Here is a 21,408-nt window from a genome sequence, read left to right as displayed (position 1 = left end):
ATAGGCGGCAGATGACCAGGACAGGTCGTGGTAGGTCGTCAGGACAGACTGCGGGGCTGGAAGCGTACGGGACAGAGGCGATGGAAGCAGAGGAGGGCCGTGTAGCGGCGGAAAGGCGAGCGTGAGGCAACTCGGCGGGCTGCCTGGGGTTGCGGTGTTCGCCCCCTTCCAGCCTCCCCTCAGGACGGGCCCGGAGACCCGCCAGGCGCTGACACCGTGAGGTACCGGCAGGAACCAGGGGCCGGGCAGGGCCTGCCTCGTCGTCCTGCCCGGCACCCGGCGGGAGGCGTGAGGCGGGGGACGTGAGGCGAGAGGCGGGAGGCGGGACCGGGCCCCGCTGCCCCCCGGGGCCGGGGCCGAGGTGCTCCCGAGGCGGCAGCAGCGAGCGGCGCCCGGCGGCGGCTCCTCGCGCCGCTGAGGGGGCGGAGCTGCGCGCCGCGCGTGCGCGGGGCGGGGCGGGGCGGGGCGGGGCGTGCGGCGCCGCGGAGGAAGCGGCGCCAGCGGCGGCGTCGGGCGCGCGCAGCCATGAGCGGCGGGGCGGGGACTGGCGGCCGCGGCGTGTGAGGGGTTCGGCGGGGCGGGGGGTCCCCTCCCTGCCTTCCGCCCCCCCCCCGTCCCTGCCTGCCTCCCTCCCCGCGGAGCGATGGTGCCGGGGCGCCGGGGCGGGGGCCGCGAGCCCGGCGGGGGGCGGCGGCGGCGGCGGGGCCGGCCCCGGCCCCTTTCGGCGCCGGGGGAGGCGGGCGCGGGGCGGCGGCGGCGGCCGTCGTCGTGCCGGGTGCGGGGCCCGCGCCGCCATCTCCTCCGCCTCCTGCCGCTGCTGCTGCTCCTGCCCGCCGGCGCCGAGGGCCAGGCCGGCCCCAGCTCCGGCCCGCACGCCGCGGGGCCCCCGGACTGGCCCCCCGCCGGCCCCGGGCCCAGCCTCAGCCTCTACCTGAGCGAGGAGGAGGTGCGCCGGCTGATCGGTGAGTGCGGGCCGGGGCCGGGGCCGCGCCAGGCCCGGCGGGGGGACGGGCTGGGCCCGGCGGCGGGGCGGTCTGTGAGGGTGGGGGCCGCGGGGAGACGGGGGCCTGTGGGGCTGAGGAGGGGGTGCGGGGCCGGGGGGGGGGCTGCGGGACTGAGGTGGTGTTGGGGGTCCGGGTGCTCAGAAGGGGGTGGGGGGAGTTCTGTGGGGTGGGGGTGGCAGTTTGGGGGTCTGGAAGAGGATGGGGGAGTCTGGGCGGCTGGGGTGGGGATGGCGGGTGTAGGTGGGATGGGAGGACTGGGGGGGTGGCTGTGGGGGTCCGGGAGGCAATGGGGATGTCTGTGGGACTGGTGTGAGGGCGGCAGATCTGGGGGTGCAGGGGAGGATGGAGAGGTTTGTGAGGCTGGGGCAGGAATGGAGGACCTGGGGCTCAGAAGGGGATGGGGGGCTACGGGACTGGGGTGGATCTGGGGCTATATGTGGGGTTCTGTAGGACTGGGGGGCAGCAGAATGGAGGAGTTCAGGGACCCTAGACGGAGTCTGCTGCCTCGTGTGTGGTTGGGGTTTTAAGGGAAGAAAAGTGTCCTGGGCTTTACCCTGATGGTGAGGGCTTCCCTAGGTTCAAGTGACTGGGGATGGTGCCCCGTGGGAGCAGGGTAAACCCTGGAAGAGGTGAGTTCAGGCCTGTGATTTAATTAGCGAGGCGAGTGATATTCAGAGGGCAGAGAGGAGACCTGGCAATAATTGGGTGCGTGTGTGAAAGGAATCTTAATTTCTAGGCAGGCTGACAATTACTGCGCAAGGACTTGGAGACAGTTCATGAAGTCCCCCATCTGGGCCGCTGCGGAAGGCTTTCGCGGTAGTTTTGTGCTTGGAGAGTCTCTAATTTAAACAAAGATTTGTTTTCTGTAGGGTTTGCCTTCCTTAGGCTCTTGTTTAGAGTTGGTGGCTGGAATCTCAAAACAAATGTGTTGGTATCCCCAGTGATTTGTTTTTCAGCAAGTGTCCTGTATCTTTGTATGCTGAAAAACGAGCAGTGCAAGACTCTATTTGCATCAAAGGGACAAAGTAAAAATATTTCCAGTTAATTTGAACTCCGTAAGCACGTAGCTGACTGAAGTCAGCGGACCTGGAGAGTGGATAACACTGTAAACATTTTTTTTCCCTTATGGCTTGCTCTGGCGATTAGCATTCTGTTGCCGTCATTTTTACATTGGATGTCCTTGCTGCCAGATGCTCTGTTACAGCTAGAGGATAAAGATGTCAGGCTTGCTGTTTAGCTGAGTTTCTAAACAAGTAGTTAATCTTGGAAATACTGAATGGTAAGGTTTGAGCTATCCCGAGTCTAGTGCCTGAAATGTGTTTGAGTTGAATTTGCTCAGGCTTCCGTGGTCCGCTAGCACAATTGTTCATCATTAAGTAGCAACTGAGGAGGGAAGGTCTGCTGTTACTGTAATTTTTTAAGTTAAATTGCTTCCTGTAACCTCCCTCATCGGTGTCTGTTGCTAACGTGGCTAAAGTCACTTATTACTCAAGCTGTCTGTAGCTGGTTTATGTCACTTAAAGTATCTGTCACTTAATGATCTGTTCTGCTGCAACCCCAAAGGCTTGGATAAACTGGAATCTAATGCAGAGATAAACTTGCACATTTTCCAGTTAGTGGGATTCGGATCACTAGAAATCTGTTGTAGATCCCGAAAGTTTATTTTACCTTATGTTGTTGGCATGAGCAGATTTAATTTTAGGATATTCCTTTACACGTACTAGCTGTTGTAGGTAAGATGTAGTTTAATGAGGCACCTAGACATAGGTGATCGAATCTCCGGTAACTTTTTGTATTCCTCTGGTAGAAGAAAGTCCAAAGGGCCAGACACATTTGTCCCAGTTCTTCACACTTCTGAAAACAAAACAAACTAATTTAAAATGTTCGGTTTTGTAGTATCTGAATTGTGTTTCCATACAATCCAGTTTATGGTTTAAGCGCTTGCATCACTGGGCGTGAACTTCCAAAGCGCAGGGAGGCGTTTCAGCTCCTGCAACTTCTTTGGGGAAAGCCATGGTTCAGTGGATGCTAGAGTATTCATTCACAGTGGACAGGAAAATGATGTTGCTTGTGAAGTGAACTGTTAGGTTCAGTGAAGCTTCTAATATAAACATAGAAGCTAGTTTCTTTCACCTTTTGTTTCTAAACAAACTCTGTCTCTACTACTGTCTTGCTGTGGTTGAACAGAAAACACTTAGGGTTTCTGAAGTGCTCATAAACCCAAATGTTACACGGAGTTACTACCGCCTGTGGTATGTCTTCATGTTTCTTAATATCGCCCCCATACATCTTTAGATCCCAAATTTGATTTGGAACAAATGTAAGCATGCGATTGCATGTCTGTTGAATCAGCCGTGGACGGTGTTACAGTGCGTCCTCGGTGCAAAGCTGGAGTATCCACAGGGTCTGGTGTAAGGTCTGCGGGGCCATACCCATGTGTGGTCTCGCCACCAGTGAGGCTGAACCAGTTCAGTGGAGCATTGCAGTGCTTCTGCTCTCCTCAAAACCGGAGTTCGGTGTCTTACGGAACCATGGCCCATGTTTTTGATTAGGTTGTGGCTCTTGTAAATGAAATAGTGACTTGCTTGAGATTATTTGTGGCTGTTCTTCTTTCTGTGGCGTGGAGGCAGGACAGATACTATAGTTTGTAGTGAAAACTGCTCGCTGCTTTCCTGTATGTTTATGCCAGATTTCCACCGTTAGGCTATGTGATTCTGACCATGTGTCTGCCTTAGGAGGAATTGTTTTGAAATCCTCAGAACTTTACAGAGAAGAAAACTAGAGAAAACTGGCTCGTCTTGTTGTGTGAGATGGATTTTTATTTTGAAAAGCTGCAGATTTCGCGTGGACTGAAAGCAGGACTTGCTATATGGCAGGCAGATGGTGTCTCTGTCAGAAATATCTCTTGCCATTCCCATGGAAAATGTTCACAGCCATGCAAGTTGTAAGCCTTTGGAAAAAAATAAATTGTGTTTTTCATATGGTTGAATGTGCCAGATTCCATTCGTACCAGGCAGGATTCAGCTGTAAAGGTAGAAAGAGAGAGAGGAGTTAGTCAAGGGGACTTGATCGAGACGACTTCAGCGATGGCAGTGGGAGCCAGAGGTGTTTGAGTGCTTGCTGGGGAAAGACACCCAGAGCACCACAGCCTTTTTTTGGGGTGTCTGTGAACTCTCTTGGCATTGTGATCCATAGCTTTTTGGAGCTGGCTTGTATGCACAATCTTTTTTGGCCCTGTGCATAAGCCTGAACAAAGTAGCGTTGGTCTTACGAAGTGGCTGTCTGTATAGGCATAACACCACCTGATCGTATCACTTTTTAGCGACCACCCCTTGGTGCTAAATATGCAGGGTAGATGATGTTAAATTAGTGATGAGTTATTGACTAAACGGTCTGTACTTGATTTAGTGACATCAGAATGTGATGTTTGCCTAATGTTGAAATGCTCCATTGATCTGCTTTTCACAGGATCCTGTGATATAAAGGCACGTGTATCTCTGCTTGGTAGGTAACGAACTAAGGTTTACAGAATAAGGTAAAAAATATCCATTAATATTGGGTAGCTAGCTTAAATAGACCAGAGCAAATCCTTAATTATTAAAAGTACATAGTGTTATTTAGCACTTAATGCATTCACGGTGTATCTCTTACATTCAGCTGTGAGTTCCTGGCAGTTCTGCAGTTCAGCCTCACAAGAGACCTCGGGTCATACCCTCTGCGTATGAGGACCAGAATCAGTAGCTGCCTGTGAAAACTTGGCTTAAGCTGTTTTTCTTGCATTGCAGACAGTTCTTCTGCAGCATTCATGAGATAGCACCTAATTGTTCATGGCAGCAACAAGATGCTTAAGCAGTGAGGATGACGCTTTCTGGTCTTGCAGGGCTTGTTTTTTGTAGATTACATATCTTTCAGCTGTGAGATTGGTCTTGTGGATAGCCTTCCTCATCACATGGCTCTGGTTCTTTTTAGAGACAGGTCTACCCTGAATGCTGAATGAGACTTTAGTCCCATGGGGGAAAAATAACCATGTTATCACGTAACCAAGGGCTATCGTAATGCATATGTACGGGGGGCAGGGGCTAAATTAGAATTGCAGGAGAATCTTAAACATTGTATGACTTCTGACTTTACACTGAGTTTGCAGACTTAGTATTCTGTGGCATAGTTTCTTCTGGGTAATAATATTGAATGCTGTCTTCGGTTGGTTTTATAGTTGCACTTGCTTAATTGCAGACTCAAACTAATTAACACTTAGGTGACTTTTTCTTACGTGTTCTAGAATTTCATTTGAAGCCAGCGTGCAGCTTGCTGAAGTGAGTTGTCAGGTTGCGAGATGCAAAATCTGTTATAGCAGAGGGTTGGTTGGTTATGTTTTAAATCATACCGCTGACTCACAGAGTGGCTGGGGTTGGCAGGGACCTCCGGAGGCCATCTGCTCCGACCCCCTGCTCAAGGAGGGCCACGTAGAGCTGGTTGTCCAGCACCATGTCCAGAAGCTTTTGAACATCAAGGATGGAGACTCCACCACCTCTGTGGGCAACCTGTGCCAGTGCTCCCAGTATAAGAGTGTTTCCTGATGTTCAGACAGACTCTCCTGTGTTTTGGTTTCTGCCCGTGGCCTCTGGTCCTGTCACTGGGCACCACTGAGAAGAGCAGGGCTCTGCCCTCTTTGCATCCACCTTCAGATCTTTATGTACATTGATGAGATTCCTCCGGAGCCTTGTCTTCTCCAGGCTGAACAGCCCCAGCTTTCTCAGCCTCTCCTCATAGGAGAGATGCTCCAGTCCCTTTAATCGTCTATGTGGTCCTTTGCTGGACTCTCTCCAGTAGCTCCATGTCTCTTGTTCTGGGGAGCCCAGCACTGGACCCCGTACTCCAGGTGTGGCCTCACCAGGGCTGAGCAGAACCCTGGTAAATTATAGGCCAAATGCAGTTTTGTGAATTTCACATGGAGACTAAACATCTCCTACTTATTGCAGCGGTTGATTGAGTGGTGTCTTAATTTTATAGTGTGGAACAGCTTTCTTAATACCACTTTCTTGGGGACTTAGCAAGAGGAGTTCATGTCGAAAGTGCTTTATGGTACTTGCACTGTGTTTGTAGTGACTGGAAATCCTCTTGTTCCTTTGTTGCCTGGTTAGTTGTCCCTGTTGTGAAAGGGAGCTGAAAATCACTGTGCTGGGATGAGCTGGATGTTCAAATTATTGAAAGGTTGAAGTATTTATTTCATGTGATTCTTGAAATATTTCAGAGCCCTGTTAAAAGCCCACTCTTTGACAGCATCAGAGCCCAGAGCACCACCGGTGAGCTAGTGCTGTGCTCCAGGTGAGTTTTGTTAGTAGCACCCAAGATAAATTTCCATGTGAAATGGGTAAATTACAGACGCTTGTATGTGGTACCTCTTTAGGACAGAAAAAATACAGCAAAGAGCCTTTGGGTAGTTGCAGGATGATGAATGAAATGTTCACTGAAGAGCAGATGTTTGAGTCCCCAAAGGTCTTGAAGCAAGTGTCTGTGATACGTGACCTGCAGTTCAGAATCTGGTTCTGTTGTATACATGTTCTTAAATCTTTGTTTTCTAGCTTTTAAGTGCTTGACTCTGAAGAACAGCAGCTTTTTGCATGTTCTATGGAAAAATAAGTATTGTCTTGCTATGGTCCACATGCCTGTCTTTGCAGAAGTGCAAAACCCTGCATGTTAATGCTTCGTTTTACCATTCGAAAGAGACTTAAAATTAAAGATTACTGTAGGTGCGCACTGCTGATGGAAGGCAAGCTTCTAATCTTGACAGATGCTATGCACTGTAACAAAACTGAATTGCTGACGATGGCCTGAAAATATTCTGCTATATTCCGCTTAACTGGGTGTGTTGGTTTTAGGACCATAATTTTATTACCTTGCCCTGTAAAGCCCTTCAGTGTAATGACAGTCCGTGATTAGTGCTTATTAGATGGGCTTTTTAGTGTTGCAGGCGAATGTTACTCAAGTCCGCTTTGGAGAAATGGAGGGATGAAGGCTGGCAGAGCGTTTGGAGGGTGTATGCAGCAACATCTGGCCACTTGCAAGCTGCAGCAGGTTGTGACAAGTTACTTGCATCGCGGAGCTGAGCAATCTGTTTTCGTTTTAGAGCCTTTCAGTGCGTTTGGATGCTTGTCCGTCTGATTTAGTGAGTGCCACGGTTCATGTCAATATTGTTTTGAGGTTTATGAGAACAAGCTGCATTTGGGGTTCCTCTGCCCTTTTCCATTCTATTACCTCACTTTTAATTTGCAAAGGTCAGATAGTGTGTGGATAGCTGTTTCTTTGGAGATGCGTGTAGTCATCTAAACCCTCTGCAAACCGGCAGAAGAACACGCTTCTAGAAGTTTGAAATAGCCTGTGGAAGGCCATCGGGAGTGATGCCAGCAGAGGCAGCTTCTAGCCTGGGTTAGGATTGCTTTGAAACAATTTATTCTGTGTGACTGCCATTAAGAGGGAAGCCTGGGAAATACTTAAGTCCTTGTGTGTATTGATCTACTCAGCGTGTCCGAGATGGGTGGTTGATTTCTGTGGCCTGCTTTATCACACCGGCTTATGTGTTGCGATTTAAAAATGCTGCGGGCTCTGTCTGAATCCTTTGGGGTGAAAGCAATTTGCTTCTGCAAATTGGCCGTTCAGGAGGGACTGCATGGGCAGCAGGCGGCTTGGCTTTCTCTTGCTGCTCCATCTGCATTCAGCCCTGGGAGGAAGCAGCCATTTCGGCTCCCGAGAGGCCAAGGTCTGTCTAGTGATAAATGCTTGGGGCTCTTGTAACATTCGCGTGTCAGGGACTTGGAAGAAATCTGACCTCTGAGACTGAAGGCTAGCCTGATGAGGGGAAAAAAAAAATTCCCAAAGCTGCATTCCTCACTGCTGTGATTTTACACCTGTGTCCTGTTTGGCAGCATCTTATTTATCACTGTTGATTGTTTGGCCTCTTTGAATACATGCTCTCTTTCTCCCTCCAGTGTGTGGACAGAATGGGAACAAGAGAGAGCAAATGGAGGTGAAGAGCTCTCTTCGTGCATGAGAAAAGCCAGCAAGAAGGGCTCACGGTACTGGCAGGAAGGCAGGGACTGAAACTGGTCCTAAACACCACCTGGGCAGAGGGAAGTACAAGCGATAAGGATCATGCTCACAGGCATGAAAAATCCCAGCGTGGCATTTTCCTGAGAGTTGGAGCTGTGGAGACAGCTATAGTGTATTCACTGGCGTATGGGTACTTCAAAAGATGAAGTATTTGGGGAAGTCTTGTGTTTTTCTCCTCCCCTTCTGCTATTCGGAGTTGTGTTTGGATACTGGAAAAGCTGAATTAATGAGACAAATTCCAAATGTGTCTCGGTTCATAGTTGTTCTGAGCTGTAGTGAAACAGGATTGCTTGATGACTAATTCCTACCTGAAACTATGTGGACTGAAATATCATTGAGGCTCCTACTTTTCTTGCAGTGGAAGGGCCTTTAGTTAGAGGCTATTCCTCTAATAACTTAGTGTGCTGTACTGAAATTGTACTCCAGGTCTCAACTGTGAAAGCGAGGAGTGTGTAAAGGGTGAAGTGCATTTAATGAGTTCTGCCTGATGAATTGATTTTTTTTTTCCCCTTGAATGGCAGCAGCACCAGCAGATCCCATGTAAGAATGAAAGCTAACGCTCTCTGAAAGTGCCTTGTGGTGGTACAAAGGGCGCGATAGTTGAAGCTTCAAATGCATTATTTCTCTTCCATCTCTGCCTTTGTCCTTCTTTCAAGCGGATAACTCACATATTTGCACTGACTGCTTTGGAGATCTGGGAGCAGAAGCAACAGCATGAAACTAATGCGATGCTTTAGAATTTCACTGCCACTTAGGAGGTGTTGAATAGCCGTAATTAAATTAACCAGTATATTGATTTCACCATGCTGCTTGGGAGAGATAAGAGCAGTAATGTAAGCATTGGAGCTGCTGCTTGGTAGGCTTGAAAAGCTGCAGCCGCTCAGAATACGTAATGCCAACGGTACCAATGGTGAAGCCGAGCAGGTTGATAAACTAAAGATGGTTATCTTAAAACTGTTTTAGCCTTTATGAAGTTAGTGGGTGGCCTTGTAGAGTAATTCCTAATAAAAGGAAAGCCACGGAGCTTAGTATTTTTTCTTAGCGTAGAGATCGCCATAGAAGCGAGTAGACCTGGTTGACTTTGTGTGCAGCTTAGTTTTATGTTAAAGAATTCGTGTCACTGTGATGGAAGCCTTCCAAAGCGTCTCAACAGATGTGAAGGGTGCGTTATCCCTTCAGCAGTCCTGTCGGTCACAGAACTAGAAGCATGAGTTTAAAGGCTGAGAGGTCTGATGCATTGAGGGAGGTGTGTGTGTTGGGTTTTTAATTTTTTTTATTTGTACTCAGTTGGGTGCTTGTTACTGCAACTAGTCATGGCTGCTGGCAGGGACACCGTTCTAAAGGTGGCTTACGCTGTTGTATTTTTTTGTCTTTCCTACTGGGATAACTGAAGAGTGAAGTTTTTTATATTATAAAAATATAAAGCAAACTTGAATGAGCAAATGAGAGTTCCCTTGCTGTCGCCTCCGATCCTGTACCTGCACCATTCTTATTCCCATCTGTCCCATTTGCCCTTGCTCATTAGTCCTGATGCTGGCTATGAAGGTCCGTGGCACTAATTTTCCTCTGCCTTCAAGTATGTCACATCGTGCGTCTTTCCTTTGGAATCAGCCCTTCAGGTAACTCACCTGCACTGTTCTGGCTATTAATAGCAAAGTGACTGCTGGTTTTGTTGGGGAGTTTTATTAAGTGTTTTTTCACCTTCAAATGGGCAAATTTCATTTAGAAGGTGTTCTCAGGAGCAGAGTTTACTTGTATTCTGCTCTGAGGTAAGAGATGTGGTTTTTTTTTTTCCTCTATTAGAGAGAGTGTTATCTTCTAACCATTTTCTCAGCTGTCTTTATAGCCTACCTATCAGAAAAATTAATTTTTTTCTGTAGGTGGAGGAGCAAAGAATAAGCAGGCAGGCTGTTGAAATGTAATTGTTGCCACTGTTCAGAGACAAACAAAAGGGTAAGCAGTTGGGTCCTAGGAACAATTAATGTCATCTTTTTAGTATGGATTGAGTTAAATATTGCCAAGTTTCTTAAGCTTTCGCTTCAGCAAGTGCCATCTCCTGGGGGAGGCTTCTTCCCGTAGACGGGGTCTGCTCTGTGACTTTCAGAAAGGCCACTTCTGTGAGAAAAATCCTGTTTGTCCGTGGTATTGAACTTGCAAATTCTATTTAACAGCATCAATAAGGTTAATTGTGTGTGATCTGTCAGTGAAGATTCACAAGGATTTAATGAGAGCTCTCAGCTAAGAGTTTTTCCTCTTGTTTGCTAGATGTTGGGAAGCTTCCTAGTAAGATTTCCTGCTAGGGAGTCTTGGTTGGTTTTCAAGGTTGCTATCATTGCTTTGAAGTTATATTGAGTATTTCCTCAAATTGACTGCTTTACATGCTGTTTTCCATCTCCAGCTCGTGAAAAGTTAACTCGGCACAGATAACAAAGCCCTTTGTGTAAATAACCACAGTCCATGTGCTCTCTGCTACTGCTGGGCAGAGTTAGTGACCGTGAAAAGCAACCGTGCTACTTGCAATGAGGCATCAGTTTCTGGTGGGAGAGGTTTTCTGTGCAGGTGAGAATGTGTTTAATTCTGGAGCCTCGCCAATTACTGTGTGTTATGTTAACAAGCTAATGCTAGAGCAATTCCACAAAGAGTTTCCATGTTTCAGTATGGTTTGGTGATGTGTCAAGCTGTGATTTTTATTTCTAGTCTGTTTTCCGTGCACTCAATACTGGGTTTTTTCAAGGTCTATGGTACTGGATTATAAGACGCTCCTTTCTCCTCCTGCGCCAGGGGAGGTTTGGATTGGATATTAGGAAAAATTTCTTCACTGAAAGGGTTGTCGGGCATTGGAACAGGCTGCCCAGGGAAGTGGTTGAGTCACCATCCCTGGATGGATTTAAAAGATGTGTGGATGTGGCGCTTAGGGACATGGTTTAGTGGTGGACTGGGCAGTGCTAGGTTTACGGTTGGACTCGACCTTAAGGGTCTTTTCTAACCTAAATGATTCTAGCAAAGCATAGTCTGAAGTTTAGAAAAAAGGGGTTTGAAGAGCTCTTTGGCGAGAGAGATGCATGTAGGCAATGAAGAACTTCACGCAGAAGTAGGAAGTTGCCCCCCAAAATGAGGGATTCCTTTGTCTTGTTTTTCTACCTAAGTGTCGGGTGGGTGATGAGTGGAAGGACTGTTCAACAGTTGGGGAAGAAATGTTTCTAAGCAAAAGGTGAAAAGTGTGTTAGTGAGTATTGATGGATTTGTGCCTGCTGATTTGTCTTTCAAGCTTGACGCCGAAAAACATCCTTTGATGTTCTCTGGCACCTGTGTTGTGAGAGTGAAAAGCTGTTTCTTCATCATCTCCGTGTTACTTAAGATTTAAGTTTTTTTTCCCTGTGACATTTTTCATCAGTCATCTTTTCCAGAGACTCGTGGCCTGTAAGATTTTGAAAAGCAAGTGTTTCAGCCCCCATTCCTGACCAACAACTATAACTGGCAGACTGTAGCGTTGTGGAAAACTTAAGTAAAAATGCAAGTAGAAGGCTACAATCTGTTACTTGTTCTGTTAAAGGCAAGTTCACTTTTGTTGTTGTATATACTGGATATGTACAAATAGGACATAAGAAGTTGTTTTTTGTGTGTGTATATATATTGAGATGATTAGTATTACATTTGCAATAGTTGGTTTCTAACTGAAATTGATCTGTGTGGATCAGTTTGTATTTGATTTCCTAATTTTTTTGACTCCCAGTGGTAGTTTCAGCCCTGTGTAAGCTGATTGTTGAAGTGAGTTGTTTAAATACATTCAAACTAAGAAGGCTTGCTCTGAGAGAGTGTTCTCTCTACCCTGAAACAAAAGAAGTTTCAGTAGTCAAGAGCTGATTTTTAATTCTTCAGCCACGTTTCCTTGTGCTTAGGCTGATGGTATGAAAATAGCAGAATTTTTCCAGTGCACATTTGCAAAACCTGAAAGCTTAGGTTTTAAAGTCAGTGTTTCAGACTCATGGTGCACTCTTAATGAAAGGAAAGTGGAAGGGGGGAAAAAAAACCGTATCTTTCTCCCAGCACTGGGCAATTTACCTTGTTGAATTTACCTTTGTGTTTATGGGGTAGGTTGCACAGACTTGGGAAGTGGATGGTGGTGAAAGGGATGTTGAAGTTTGAGGTTCATACTCTTTCATGTGGATGTTCACCCTGGAGTGGAAGCTTCTGATCTGGCCAGAGGGCTAACCCAGATGAGCTGCTCAGGAGTGGAGGCATCGTTCTCTAGAGCACATAAACCTCTGAACAAATAGAATATTTATATAAAGATAATAACTTGTTTAACTGTGTAACTCAATTTATTGCAGTGGCTGTGAGTCAGGAGCGGGAGTGGCTTGCTTTGTGAGGACTCTGGTGGTTTGACATCCCACTGCAGAGATTTCTCAGCTGCTTATGAAGAAACACTTACAAATTACAGACAAGTGTATTAAGAAAACTGGCACTAATTTCAGTCCATTCTGTACACAGACAGGAATCTACCAGAGGGCTGGGCAGGCAGCTGGGAGAGCCAATTATGTCAGCTGTCATTAGCAGATTGCTATTAGACTAGGGCTAATATTCATATTGCAGCAAGCAGTATTTCAGTAAGAGCAATCTCATCTAACTCTTACATTGCACATTCATTCTTGATTTTTAGACATAATCTTCCAAAATTATGTTATGATGATTTGAAGTCTGTTACCTGGGGTAACAGGCGCCTAAATACTGTCGTCATCTTTAAGAAGAATGTGTTACTACTAGTGCATGTTGTAGGATAGATTTGCCTCATGAGAATAAAATGTAATTTTTCCCATGCTGATAGCGGCAAGTTTCTTTTGTATTTTGTGCTTAAAAAGAAGAAGAAAAACAAAGACTTGAAGCTAGACTGCATTTACACAAGGGCATTTGAAAAGAAGTGTTTTGTTAGGCTGCTAGACTGACATGATCCAATTTTGTCATGAACACAAGGGCTGCTCAGCATCTTTCGCATTTGGGAATGAAAATTGGCCTCTCCCCTTCCTTTCTGAGCTTCTTCAGATGTTTTGTTATGTTAAACAGTGCAAAGAATGACAGACTTTCTCTATGGTGCTGCTTAAATTTACCTTTTTGTTTGTGTTCAACTGTAATTTATTCTTTCAAGTTTGCGCCCAAGGGTGGAAGGTACAAAGATGTGGAAGTTAATAATGAGATTTAGGGGTTACCTGGGTAAAAGGGTGGCTGTCTTGCCTTGAAATCAAAGCAAAGCATTGGTCTTACTGTTTTCACGTGGGTTGGTGTAGGTCAGTCAAGTCCAAGTAATGAGAAACTAGATCCTTTAGTGTTGTGCATTATCTGCGTATGGACTTGTTTCAGGAGGCTTGCCAAAGCAAACCTGCAGCCGGTGTTTTAAAACTGTTCATCGCCGGTCACCAATATACTGCTTAAACCAATAGAAGCATTTCTGAAAAGCTTCTTTTCCTCCTCTGCAGTTTGTGTAACTTAACAATTTTTTGGTATTTCGTTGTAAGGTTCTCTGCCCGTTTCTGTAAGTTTTACTGCTTTGACTAGAAAATGGTTATTGAAGAACTTCCCATTTTCTCTAGCTGTTTGTAATGCACCTGTGTGTTTCTTCTAGAGCCACCTGTTTTCTCCTTTCATCATTCCATAGATGACGTAAACCATTACATACCAATTTGGATTTGTTCCAGGAGGTTGTGTGTGCACTGGTCTATTTACCCTAATTAAAGTGCAAGGTGGCAAAAGTGTTTAACACCTTAGGAGGAACCTGACATCTTGCAGAATTATGTTTCCCCCCCCCCCCCCACCAGTCAATAGGTTTTAGTCTAGTAGTTTAGTAGTTTACTAAGTGTTCTTGAAATCTCTAACATTTGGGAAAACTAACTTTGTTTGTATCTTCTTTTCCCCAGCAACCTGCTACCTAGACTGGTTACATCTCATGCTGCTGCTGCTGCTGTGTTTGAGAGATTCACACATTTAAAAAAGAATAAAAATAAATTGAGGTTGCTGGTTTAGGCTGTGTAACGACAGTGACTTGCTTAATTTCGTACCATCTTTCAAAGCTGCCTTTGCCCAAAGTGTGCTTTGAAAAAAAAGCCTAGACTATCTGGGTAGGGTAATAGTACTATTTTAGTATAAGCTCTAAGTTAGTGTTGCAGGAGTCTTGCCCTTCATATGGGGTGCCCCTGAGCGCCCTCGCTAATTCAGGGAGTTAAACTGAGAAGCGTTTTGCCGGCTTGATGCCCTGAACTTGGCTTGCTGAAGGTTTAGATAAGCAACATTGCAAGGCAGGTGTAACTATCCACGTCTGAAGAAAAAAAGTGAAATGCAGTGTTAAAGTGGTTCTGAAACAGACTTAAACTGTCACGGTAATGGAGCCTAACACGTTTTTCTGCAAACTCCTTAACCACTTTCAGTGCCTACTCCAAAGAGAGTTAATAATAGCACTTAATCGGTCTGGAAATCTAAGCAACGAGGCAGCACAACTTCGGTGTGTGTAAAAAGGTATGTAGATTACAAGGAACAAAATATCTGATTGAATAGGGATGGTTCTCAGCCAGTACTCAGTGAACATACCTGAACCTGTTCGACGTTTCGCGGAGGCTGATCGTTGTCCTCTTGATCCAAATGTGTGGGAAGAGAGGCGTTGGATGTGATCTGCCCTGTCTGTTTGCGGTGGGATCCTCATCTGCTGTCTTCAGCAGCGCAGGGCTGTTGGAGCCTGGCAGGCTGTGCCGCGGTTTTTCTCCGTGAGATTTTAACCTGTGCAACCCATGTGGTGTTGAGAAAAGCATACCTTATCTTGGCTAGAATGTAGTAACTGTAGAAGTCTGGAGTCCACCCGCTGCAGAGCTCTTGAGCACACACGCTGCTGCAGCATTGCCTGAGCAATTTCTGTGGGTATGGGGAAGTTTTCTTTTCCTCAAAGTGGAAGACTCGCAAAACAGAGGAAGCTCAGGAAGGCAGCGAGCGAAGTGATGGCAGCCTGCCTCAAGAATACTCAAATCATGCAACCGATCAGTGAGTTATGGCTCTGGCTTTTCCACAGCACTCGCCGCAGTGCCCTGAGTGCTTGCTTGCCTGTACGTACCTTCCCAGTGCCCTCCCTTACTGCTGGGACATGGTCCAGCTCCCGGCATTGCTGGCCATCGGCACCTGGGCTCCTCTTCATCGGGCTGCCTGCCCGCAGCACGGGCAAGGTGCTTTTTTTGACTGGCAGGTTCAACTGCAATTTTTTGTGTGTTTTGCTGGCCCGATTTGAGATAAATTATATAGACAAGGTGCTTCAGGAATTCAGGATTGAGGTGGGGGAGGCAGTGAGGGGATGAAAAATTAGGGCTGGAAGGATGGTCCGGAAGCAAAACTATACTGTGGCGGATTGGAGGTAGGGAGATGGGAGCTTGCTTGTCTGGTGTGGACACAGGTTCTTAGCTGTGCAGGGCAAATTGAATTTTGTCTGTAATTCGCTGGTGGGAAAAGATGTGTGATAGAGGAAATGTTTTCATTGTTGTTAAACTTAAAAGGAAAAAATACCATACATTATTGAAACACTGGCATTTCCCAAGTACATATCTATCAGTTTGAGAAGGCATTTATCCACATTCATAGAAGAAAAGAAAAATCTGGTGAGAAGCTTTTGGAAGATACTGCCTATTAGTTTAGGAAGTTTGTGAGCCACAAACACGAGAAGCACAGAGTATCTACTGGCAAATATCACTGTGTATTTACTTTACTTTTATATTCTTCCCTAGGGATTTTCTATAGGCCCCTGATAGAAATGGGATACTAAGCCAGGCAATCTTCTGCCTTTTTTTTATGAGTTAAGAGCTATGTTACAAAACCTCTTAAATTATTTTTATATGCCAGTCTTTTAATGAGAGCATAATTTTTGAAGCAATAAAACTTGACATTGATTCTCATGCTGCTCTTGCATGATGCCGTTTAAATTCATATGATTAGTATCGCCTGTTAGTGTGTAGCTTTTCATGGCAGTACAGGCATTAAAACATTACTGGTCTTTATAATCAAATTACTCAGTGTTGTACCACTATTAAAGATTAAAGACTTGATTGATCTTCTGTAGGGTAATTTAATTTTGTACACCTTTAAATATTATTGCACATCAAGATATTTAAGCCTGACAGCTTCAATTAGGGTAGCCTTTTACATTACTTTTTATAAAAGCCACTTCTTATACAGGCGATTTTATTGTTGTGTACTCATTCGTTTTCTATGACCAGTTTCTCTACAAAGATTATATTAAATCAAGGATTGTCACCTTGAAAATCTCGTGGTGCTGCAAGTTCTGAAATGGTGGTTTTGAGAACCTCTAATCATTGATGTGACCACTTATCAGCAAGAGAAGGTTTTCTTTATTCAAAAAACAGTTTAGTTTAATTGTTCCAATTTCATTGTTTCACCTGCTAATCCTTTTGTCCTATTTTTTTTTTTTGGAATAACTTGTACTTATTGGGTTTGTGAATACTGTGCTTAGTACGTTTATGCCTGTAAATCTTCCCATCTTCTTGATCGGCTCTAATGGCAAGTGTCTGATAGTTGTGAGCTCTCCGCCATGCTCCTTCCATGTTTTCTAAATCTGAGGTAGGTTTCATGTATAAACATGTACATATGCAAAAATTATCTGGACCAAGCTATTTTGGAAGTTTGCTGTTTCATTTATGTGTTTTCAAAGTTTTATTTTGTTTCAAGGTGTGTGTGCATGCGTGCTTCCCCCTCCTCCCTATTTTACTGGTGGATAGGCTTTGTGTTTCCCATTTATTAAGTGGAAATACAGACAAATTGCAGAGGAAAGGTTTGACTTCTTTTATATACTGTCTCAGGCTGATTACATTCAGCACTTAATGCATCACCTGCATCTTTTTCTGCTCAAGATCTTGTGTGAGAGCATTTCTCCCTGGGATTACTCTGTTCTCTTGATTCCTTTCATGCATCCAGTCTCTAGGGTTCTCCCCCTCGCCACCCCCCAGTATCTGTGATTATATACTCTTGGGTTTTGATTAAAATTTGGGACGCTAATGAGCCAACAGGGAGTAAAAGTGGCTAACAGCAACAAGAATGAAGAAGAATGTCTTGGCTGCATGTCTATATCTTGTGAAAACAAGGTGGATTAAATCAAGTTCTGGAATAAGAGGATACTTATCACTTTGCACTGACCTCTGCCCAGTTTTTGCACTAAATGGGAGGAATTATTTCTCTCAAGCTAATTCTCTCTTTCTTCAAATGCAGCTTGTCTTCACAGTTCAATAGCTATCTTTGATTTTTTTTTTTTCTTTCCTAAAAAAAATCCCAACCCTTTCATGATTCCCTGGATTCTTGGAATAACTTCAGGATGCCTTAAATGCTGTCATCTTGAAGTTGCAGTCTCTCCAGTTCCTTGACTTTCTAGCCATAATAAAAATAACTCCATTATTTATGTTCCCAGTTGTACTGTGAATATTTTAATTGAACTCAGTTTCCTCTGCGTAGATGGTGCACCTGTGTCTGATTTGCCCAGTTGTTCTCTTAGCAAATCAGTATCTTGCTGAGCCTGGATAGTGTTTAACTGGGAGCAGCGGAGGAAAAGCTGTATGAGTCAAAGACAAAATGGTACTGATTACAAATACAGTATGGTTTTGTCCTGAGGATATGGAGCTGGGATTAATTTTACAGCTGCAGGGAAGGGGGTTAACTCATAGTGCTTGCTTTACCACTAATTGCTAGTGACACCCAGGGCAAGCTGTAGGGTCCTGCCCTGTATTCAGTATGACCTTGGAATGTGTGCTGCAAAAGATAATGGCAGCTTCAGTATTTTTAATATCAGAGTATGCGTCTTATTTAGGAAAATGCACCTTAGTGCTCTGTAGTAAATAGTTTTGTGGGTCTTTCAATTATCTAGGTTTATTTAAAAATCCAGAAAACGAAGGGTAGACATAAAATATTAGTATTACTTGGTGTACGAATGTCATTCCTCCTCTCATTATGTGCTTTGTGTTATGATATAATTACCCTAAAGTTAGTTTCTCAGTGCTTATGTGTCTCAGCTCAAGAAATGAGCTATTCCAGGAAGAGTTACTGCAGTTGATGAGCTGATAATCCAAAGCAGTTTGTTTTGAGTGTACACAGTTGTAAATAAGAGCAAAACTGGACCCGGGCTTCCCAGAAGCAGACAGGGGTACATTCAGGAGAGTCTGTAATGACTCTTCTGGAGGACTGTATGAAAAGTCATGTTTCCTTCCATTACGTTCCAACTTCTGCCTGTTTATTAGGCTGTGGCATCTCCCTGAAATCATTGCTTTGTAAGAATTCGAAGCCCTCTTGTTAATGCTGACAGGAATGAGGATTGATCTCCAAACCTGCAATCAAATTTATGGACTTGAAGTATTTGCTTAAACACTCAAATACAAGTGGAGCTGGTGGTACTGGGAGTTGTTTGTTTCCATCTGTTACTGCTGGTCCTGTTTTTCCCTGTCTTACTCTTTTTCTTTCTCATTACAGGTCTTGATGCAGAGCTGTCTTACGTGAGGAATGATGTGGTGAATCACTATGCATTGTCCTTCAATCTCTTAATACCCAGCGAGACCAACAATCTTCACTTCAGCTGGCATGCAAAATCCAAGGTAAGTAGGCATAACTTCTGTGTTTGAGTACTTGATACATGATCTGTATTGCTTGGTGAATACCCGCTATTATAATTTAATGGTGCTTTTCTTTGCAAAAAATCAGCATATGCTAGGTGCAAAAGAATTATTTATATGCTTGCAGGCAATACGTTAAGATGATATGTATCTGAACTGTTTCTTTCTTCCTTTAGAAAGGTTAAGCATTGCTTTTGAAGTATTTTATACTTCTTGCTTCTGGCAAGGTACGTGTATATATACAAGCTACTGGCTGTGGAATCTCTTCTGGTGGTGCACTGAACACACAGAAGGGGCAGCCATGAACTGAAGTGCTGGAAATCAAATGTAGAGCAGTTGTGTTTTAGAGATTTCTAGAAACATATGTTTGGACACAAGAACCTATAAAAGTAGCATCTAGTATGTTATTACCGAGTCCTGATTAAATGGAAAGGGATTTTTATTTCACTTAATCACCATGGCTGGAGCATGCAGCAACAGCTGTCATAAAGATTGCGTATGCTCTTACATTTTGAAGGATTTCCAGTTACTTAACAATTTGTTTTTGTATATGAAATGATCTGTTTAGTCTCTGCCAGATGTTCATTTTTTTTTTAACTTGAGCAATGGTTGTTCTCCTGTCCTTAAGTAGGAAAGAGTGCGGTAGGAACAGTAATACTTAACAACTCCACCAATGCGATTTCTGAAGGTTCTGTCTGCCAGTGTTCTTCCCCTTGAGGTGTAACTTCTTACGAGCTGTGAATTTTGGCCTGCAGCGGTATTGGGTACAGTGCAAGCCAGCCCTTCTACTTGATATCGTATTCCACCTTCACAGGCAGTTCAGTCACTTGCCATTTGAGTAGGACCTTTGAAGGAGTTTCCTTGTTGTCACAACTTTGGCTATGAGCTACCTGCGTCACTGTCCTTGCCCTGAGTTTCCTTGGGCCTGTCTGTGAGTTTTGAATCGGAATTTTTGAGCTTGTGTATCCCTGCTTGTGTTACTGTGGTTGCACCACTCGGCATCCTCTGTGCTAACTTTGTAGGATGGCTGTAGTGCAGTTTATAGGAGCTCACAAGCTGGGTTATGTTTCTACCCTCGGCATCCTGACTGAACAATAATAGGATGCATTTATGTTATCAATTTATCTTTTAGAAAGGTGGGGGAAAAAAAAAGAAACTAATGGGGCAAACAAAGTCAAACCAAATTCATTCAACTGAGTGTGGAGGCATAGGATGAAATTCCAACAGGAGCTTATGACTTAGCTAAAATGGGTCCTGTACTTTTTTGAATTAATATTTGCAGAATCAGCTTCTTAAGTGGAAACAAAATCTTGATTATAGTTGAATAAACTGTTTGTAAGCGATTTTGGCTGTGTAGTTTATAAAACTGACTAGAGGTGGGGGAATTTTTAAAATTCCTATGGTTTTAACAAACTGGCTTTTGAACAAGTAAGTTTAAAAGTATCAGCAAGTGAGGTTTTTTTTAATACACCACTTTAAATTCTGCCCCAAATTTTCAAGAATTATTTCAAAAGTGGCTTTTATTTTGGCTTTCTTAATTTGAACTGTCACAAAAGTCTGACACTGAGACTTCATGTAAGAAACCTTGAATTTGGGCACCTGAAATCACCAGCATTCTTTGAAAACAAGATACAGTTTTTTAACTTCAAGGAGAATTATGAAAAGTTATGTAGCATTTCTTTTTACTCCTGTAATGATTTCTTTTGTGTTTTCCTATTGTTACAGGTTGAGTATAAACTGGGATTTCAGGTAGATAATCCCATGGCCATGGCTATGCCCCAGGCCAACATTTCTCTACAAGGAGAAGTTCCTCGCACCCTTTCAGGTAAACTCCCCACCCCCTGAAAGTGCACAGCCAGTGCTGATACTAATAATGCTTTCTGGGGGTACTTTGTTTTTTCCAAAATGTGTGTAGCATTGTGTAAGACTGTAATTTTTCTCTATTAAACGTAATATGTTTACAGGCCTTCTGCAACAGTTATGACATTACTAAAAGGGTATTAGAGAATGAGACTGTTAGTCCAAGAGTAATACTTTTTCCCCTTGTTTAGTGGAGGGTAGAGATTTTCCTGGAAGTGAAACGTGATGGTTTTTCTGTATATGTACACACACAAGGTTCCTGTTCCCTTTCAACAGTCATCATTAGCAATTGCATGGATTTTAAAATCTGTGCCTTTTAATTTCTCTAGCCTGTAGAGATGACATTTCAAGATGTGTGGGAGTTAGTAGTATGTTCAAGTGTTTATGGTAAGTTTAAAACTGAGAAAACTATTTTGAATATGTATTAGCTTTTCCATAGAATTTATACTACAAACAGTTTTATTTGTTTCAGGAAATGTGCAAGCGATCATCATTCCTTGCTCATTCAACTGTGGTTCCTTGTACTCTGTTAGATATTCAAAGGGCAATAAAATATATATTGATGTTTTGGTTTTGTACCACTTTTTTGTGAAAGCAAACACGAGGGAATTAGGCTTGTTGTGTCTGCTCTGTTGGCATAAATAATACTGGTATATAAGCTAGAAAGTAAATAATGTCATATTAGTTTAAGCTTTGATTCCAGTCAGATTTGCAGAGACCAAAATACTTAAACTTAAGGGTTGTGAAAAAAGCTAACCTTCATACCATTTGTAAAAGCAATGAAAAAAGCTAACCTTCATGGC

At 44.2% G+C, this 21,408-nt stretch overlaps 1 protein-coding gene across 1 annotated transcript in view; it reads left to right on the top strand.

The window, feature by feature from the left end:
* The first annotated feature begins 643 nt into the window (after positions 1 to 643).
* RYK (receptor like tyrosine kinase) overlaps positions 644 to 21,408 on the top strand; it is a 64,238-nt gene continuing 43,473 nt past the window's right edge. Inside the window, exons 1-3 of the mRNA XM_059822515.1 lie at positions 644 to 962; positions 18,606 to 18,727; positions 20,471 to 20,570. Of these exons, the coding sequence (XP_059678498.1) occupies positions 644 to 962; positions 18,606 to 18,727; positions 20,471 to 20,570 (541 nt within the window). The remainder of the gene's footprint in view (positions 963 to 18,605; positions 18,728 to 20,470; positions 20,571 to 21,408) is intronic.

This window comes from Gavia stellata, chromosome 11, assembly GCF_030936135.1.
Source record: "Gavia stellata isolate bGavSte3 chromosome 11, bGavSte3.hap2, whole genome shotgun sequence".
NCBI classification, from domain to species: Eukaryota; Metazoa; Chordata; class Aves; order Gaviiformes; family Gaviidae; genus Gavia; species Gavia stellata.
Note: the sequence above shows the minus strand (reverse complement) of the source record. Positions and strands in the feature narration are given on the sequence as shown.